General features: G+C 37.7%; 1 protein-coding gene across 1 annotated transcript in view; it reads left to right on the forward strand.

Moving 5' to 3' along the window:
• Nucleotides 1-300: 300 nt before the first annotated feature.
• LOC102426071 (cell cycle control protein 50C-like) overlaps nt 301-6,532 on the forward strand; it is a gene marked incomplete at its 5' end in the record, with an annotated part of 14,230 nt that continues 7,998 nt past the window's right edge. The window contains 2 exons of the mRNA XM_023749099.1: nt 301-426; nt 844-984. Coding sequence (XP_023604867.1) covers nt 301-426; nt 844-984 — 267 coding nt within the window. The remainder of the gene's footprint in view (nt 427-843; nt 985-6,532) is intronic.

The raw sequence follows: 6,532 nt of genomic DNA on the forward strand, positions 1-6,532 counted from the left end.
AAAACAGGTTTTAAAATGTATTCCAGTGTAGACTTAGGGGGAGAATTAGCACAGCCAGTAAGGTAAAGTTCCTTCTTACAGACAAATTTGCTATACTATGTATTGTTAATGAGGGGGAAAAAACTGCGCGCGCGCACACACACACACCCCTCCAAAACACAAAGATTTTTCTAGCCTAAGTGAGCTGGAAGCCTGGGAAAAACCAGTGAGTAGACCATAATCTTGGTCTGTGCCAATAAATCAGGGCAGGAAGGTTTACATTGCCAGTGTTCTCACTCTCAACATTCTAAGGGAGTTGAGCAAAAGCACTTCTCAAAAGTGTGTCATCTTATATCCAGGATGTTGAAAGCTGTGATTCATTCAAAAAGACCCACGATGGAACCCCCATCTGTCCTTGTGGAGCTATCGCCAACAGCATGTTCAATGGTAGGTGATTTTTTTTTCTCTCTCCATGGTGTGCCCCTTTATAAGTGTGTAACTAAACATTCAGAAGATCATCTCTGTAGCAGAATGGCAGGTTTGTGTGAGGTTGTTTTTTTTTAAATAATTTTGTATTCATTATCTACTGACTTACTGTATTTCATTTGCAAATAAGTTCTTTCTTACTAGAGTTTCAAAGTGGTTAGGGACATGAGTTCAATGGAGCTTAAGAGTATTTTCAATCATTGGTGCCTTGGCAAGATATTTCATATAGAAATAGTATTGTAATTCCAGCGTCTATAGCATGTAGTCATGTTGAGAGTCTGCTAAAACCCTGGTTTATTTGTCATGTCTAGCTTTGCGTATCAGAGGGTGCAAAATTACTTGCTTACATCTCTATCACAATTTTTAATTTCTTTACAGACACCATCATTCTTTTATATAAAATTAATTCATCTGTATATATCAAAGTCCCAATGCTATCAAGGGGAATTACATGGTGGTCAGACAAGTTCATCAAGTTTCAGAACCCAACTTCCAATGATCTTCCTAGTGCATTTGCAGGTAAGAGCCATACATGAGTGTAATGTTTTTTATCTCTTTGTGGAAACTTCGGTGTCTACGTGTGAGGAAATAATTATGGTTTCCTCTTCTTCCCTTCTTTGTTGACGTCCTTTTTGTTTTAACTTTCCATACCTGTGGGCACCTCTATCACATACCTGTTAGAAACATGAAATAATTGTTGCCCTGGTTCCATCCAGTTTACCATTAGTAAAAAGGCAATGTTTTAAGAAACTGGTTGCTTCATCTAAAATTAGGGTGACCACGTAATTTATTGTCTGAGATGGTTTACTTTTGAGAAAAAAAGGGGGCACCAGAATTACTACAGATATATTTCTTTGAAATTTTTATTTATTGATCAATAAATTAACATTATTTTGGTAGACCTATAAATAATTCTATTACAAACTCCTTTAAAATGAAACTATTTAAAATAATACATCTGTGTACATTAAGCCAACCTAAAAAACTCCTTTATTACCTAAATATTAAAAGATAACATAAGCAGAATAATAATTTTGGATACATAGTCACTACTTTAATAAGTTTTTTAGCCATATCTGTCTTCATTACATGCCTCTGTATTTTTCTAATAAATTTTTATTCGTGTAAAAAATATTTTATTAAAATATCCTTTTTAACTTTCACAAAATTATCCACAATCTTTTTTAAAGTTGCATTTTATGGTTAGTCAATTTGAATTTGTTAACACCTTTAATTAATCCTTCTCTTTTAACCGTAATTTTTTTAATTGGGAAAATATGTACAGGTGCTGAGGTGTACCTATTATGCTCACAGCCAATTTTACAAAATGGGGGATATTCTCAGTTACAGTGCTTTTCTATTGAAATATACTAACATTGTGACCCAAATATTTTCATAGGTAGTGTCTTTTCTACTTCATTTTTTTCTATTTATGATTCTTTTGAATGTATTACTAAATTTAAATGCTACAACATCTTGATCTCATTTAATTCTGGTAGAGCAGAAAATTTTACTAAGTTAAAAATAGGAGCTTCATCAAAATATACATTGAGATATTCTAAAGCACAATTACATAATTTAAACTTAAATCTTATACACATTTTGAGCTCTCATTATTTTATATTTTAAATTATTCCCTTGCTTTTATAGAGGTAAGTTTCAATATCTTCTTGTTTGCTATATACTAAATCTTCAAAAACTAAAGTTTTTTGGCATTCCATATTTCAGATACTTAAAATTTTTTTCAACTATTTTGAACAAAAGTCAACCAGAAGTTAGATGGCTCATTTATCAAAAAAAAGTTCACGATCATTATAGGACACATCAGTTGACATACAAAATAGTTCTTTAAGAGCTCAAATATTTCTAAAATTCTGGTTGATGTGTAAAAAAACAGACCACACATATACCATGCTAAAGAATATTTTCATTTAGCATCCGTGTCCTTGTAAAAATTTTGCAATTCAAGGGGGCAGGGGCAGGCTGGGAGAGTTCAATGGGGGGCTGTGAGGGGGAGGAACATATGTAATACTTTCAACAATAAAGAATTTTAAAAATTTTATAGTTTAGTTTCTCTATGAATATATAAAAATACTCAACTTTGCACAACATACAACTCTTATTTTGATTAATGAAATATCATAGCTTCTTTAGGTATAATTGTGAATTATATACATACCTCAAACAATTTTAAGCACATTTTTCTCTTTTTTTAAATATAATTTTATTAATTTCAGAGAGGAAGGGAGGGGAAAAGAGGGATAAAAACATCAATGATGAGAGAGAATCATTGATTGGCTGCCTCCTGCACTGGGCTTGAGCCTGCAACCCAGGCATGTGCCCTGACCAGGAATTAAACTGTGACCTCCTGGTTCATAGGTTGATGCTCAACCACTGAGCCACACTGGATGGGAACATTTCTCTTTAAATTTCCCAATTAACTAAGAAAATTATCTTTACTCAGATGTTGTGTTCCACCAAATTTGCATTTATGCTATCACTACAAAACCAAAAAATTTACATTCAATTATGGAATTTGTAAACTGACTTTATAGTGATATTTATTTTAATGTCAGAGGTTTTATCTTCCAAGATTGAATATCAAAAAGCTTTGCTCTGATTCCATAAAGAATCAAACAAAAAAATTAAGCCATTATTATAATTAACTTATTCTGATTTTCTATTTGAAGCATCTGAAGACACTGATGTAAAATTGGCCTCATTTAACTGTTTACAAAGTTCTTCTGTGCTAATGGAGCCAACACATTAAAGGTTTCTTTTGATTATTAAAAAAAAAAATCAAATAAAAAAGTGTAACTAGAAGGAAACTCATTTGATCTAAATGGAAAGTCAATCCATGCCCACATAATGAAATAAATGGGCCTTCTATAGCTGCACAAGGTAAAGCATTGTCTTTGGATACACTCTTTTAAAAAAAATAAGCACAAACCTTTGAAGTAGATTCTGAGGTTATGTAGCAGTTTCTTTTTAATTAAATCTTTATTGTTCAGATGATTACAGTTGTTCCTCTTTCCCCCCCCCCCATAGCTCCCCTCCACCCGGTTCCCACCCCACCCTCTGCCCTTACGCGCCCCCACTGTCTTCATCCATAGGTGTATGACTTTTTTTTTTAAATATATTTATTAATTTTTACAGAGAGGAAGGGAGAGGGATAAAGAGTTAGAAACATCGATGAGAGAGAAACATCGATCAGCTGCCTCCTGCACACTCCTCACTGGGGATGTGCCTGCAACCAAGGTACATGCCCCTGACCGCAATCGAACCCGGGACCTTTCAGTCCGCAGGCCGTCGCTCTATCCACTGAGCCAAACCGGTCAGGGCAGGTGTACGATTTTTGTCCAGTCTCTTCCCGTACCCCCAATGCTCCTTTCCCCCCTAGAATTGTCAGTCCACTCCCTTTCTATGCCCCTGATTCTATTATACTCGCCAGTTTATTCCGTTCATCAGATTTTTTATTCACTTGATTTTTAGATTCACTTGTTGATAGATATGTATTTGTTGTTCATAATTTTTATCTTTACCTTTTTTTTCTTCTTCCTCTTCTTAAAGGATACCTTTCAGCATTTCATATAATACTGGTTTGGTGGTGATGAACTCCTTTAGCTTTTTCTTATCTGTGAAGCTCTTTATCTGACCTTCAATTCTGAATGATAGCTTTGCTAGATAAAGTAATCTTGGTTGTAGGTTCTTGGCATTCATCACTTTGAATATTTCTTGCCTCTCCCTTCGGGCCTGCATAGTTTCTGTTGAGAAATCAGCTGAAAGTTGTATGGGTACTCTCTTGTAGGTAACTGACTATTTTTCTCTTGCTGCTTTTAAGATTCTCTCTTTGTCTTTTGCTCTTGGCATTTTAATTATGATGTGTCTTGGTGTGGTCCTCTTTGGATTCCTTTTGTTTGGGGTTCTCTGTGCTTCCTGGACTTGTAAGTCTATTTCTTTCACCAGGTAGGGGAAGTTTTCTGTCATTATTTCTTCAAATAGGTTTTCAATATCTTGCTCTCTCTCTTCTTCTGGCACCCCCATAATTCAGATGTTGGTATGCTTGAAGTTGTCCCAGAGGCTCCTTATACTATCTTATATTTTTGGATTCTTTTTTTTAAATATATTTTATTGATTTTTTACAGAGAGGAAGGGAGAGGGATAAAGAGTTAGAAACATTGATGAGAGAGAAACATCGATCAGGTGCCTACTGCACACCTCCTACTGGGGATGTGCCCGCAACCAAGGTACATGCCCTTGACCAGAATCAAACCTGAGACCCTTCAGTCCACAGGCCGATGCTCTATCCACTGAGCCAAACCGGTTAGGGCTGGATTCTTTTTTCTTTTTGCTATTCCAGTTGGGTGTTTTTTGCTTCTTCGTATTTCAAATCTTTGACTTGATTCTTAGGATCCTCTAGTCTGCTGATAGATCTCTGTGTAATAGTCTTTATTTCAGTCAGTGTATGCTTAATTTCTAGTTGGTCCTTTTTCATATCCTCGAAGGTCTCACTAGATTTATCGAGCATCTCACTAAATTTATCAGCGGTTTCTAGAAAATTCTTGAAAAACCTTATAACCATGGTTTTGAACTCTATATCCAGTAGTTTGCTTTCCTCCGTTTCTGTCATTTGTGACCTGTTTCTTTGTCTCCACATTTTTTATGCTTCCCTGTGTTGATAGAGTGGCTTTTTGTGCTAGGTGTCCTATAGGGCCCAGTGGCTCAGCCTCCCCAGTTACCTGAGGTGGACATTCTTGGTGCACCCCCTTTGTGGGCTTTGTGCACAGTCTTTTTGTAGTTAAGCCTTGATTGTTGTAGGTATCACTGGGAGGAATTGACCTCCAGGCCAATTGGCTGTGAGAATCAGCTGTGTCTACAGTGGGAAAACTTCTGTGCTGGAGACACCCTTATGGGGCAAGACTTGCTTCAGTGGGGTTTTAGTGCTCACTGAGTCTGCCCCCTGAGTGTGTGTCCCTTATGGATCTGAGGAGTTGTAATCTTGATGGTCCCACCCTGACCACTAGGTACACTGGCTCTTAGATCTCTAAGGAGGTCCTAATTTAGCCTCTTCCCGAGGCTACCCAGCAGGAGCGATAGAGAGATCTGCAGATTCCTCTTTTTTGTTGGGGTTTGGAGGTGCCCAGATGAGGCCCAGCTGTAAAGCAATGCAAGCTCCTGTGGGGCCTTGGGCCTTCTTTTGGATGTTCTGGGTCTCTGACTCAGCTGCAGTTTGTTAGGTAATTTTAGATTGCAAAGGGCCAGGCCATTCATATGCAAAAGCCTCTGGGCACAGCTTGGGTGGGTGGGGGGGTCTTAGGGAATCAACAGGGCAGACCAAACAGCTATGGCTGATCCTTAGCCCTGCCCTAAGAGGCTCTGAGTCTCAGTGTCCTGCGGTAATTGCTGCAAGCACCTCTGAGAGAAAGCCTCCCTCGAGTTCCGCCCGATGCCAGACAGTCCAGTTTCTCTCCGTATGAGTCTGGGTCCCCAGAGGCTCAGCCGGAACTGGAGTTCAGAGCAGTCGGGAGCTTGACACTCCCTCCCGATTGAAAAAGACAACCATGTCCTCGGTTGCCAGCCCTTTCTGCGCGCGCCTCCGTACCTCTGCACTTTACACTTTACTTCTGCACCTCCTCTGAGTCTCAGTGTGCTTTTCTCTTTCCTTCTAGTTGTAGAATTTCCACTCAGCCAGCCTTCCTGTGGTTCTGGATGATGTCCGTTTTGTCCTTTAGTTGTATTTTTGAAGTGGTTGTGCGAGGCAGCAATTTCAGGTGTTTATCTATGCTGCCATCTTGGTTTTCCCTCTTTATAGCAGTTTTATGTGTTTTGATTTTCATGTGGTCATTGACACTATGATGGTTCCAAATGCCAACCAACCTTGCAAGTATCACATTCGTCAACTTCCTTTAGAAACTGTACTTAATTTGACATCAAACATACATGTTCCATTTTTTATTCTTTACAGCTAAAGGGATTTACTAGCAAATAAAAAACTGATATCAAACAATAAAATAAATACATTATGTAATGAATAACAAAATTAATGTTACAAGAGAGTTCAGACTAC

This window comes from Myotis lucifugus, unplaced genomic scaffold, assembly GCF_000147115.1.
Source record: "Myotis lucifugus unplaced genomic scaffold, Myoluc2.0 scaffold_2805, whole genome shotgun sequence".
NCBI lineage: Eukaryota > Metazoa > Chordata > Mammalia > Chiroptera > Vespertilionidae > Myotis > Myotis lucifugus.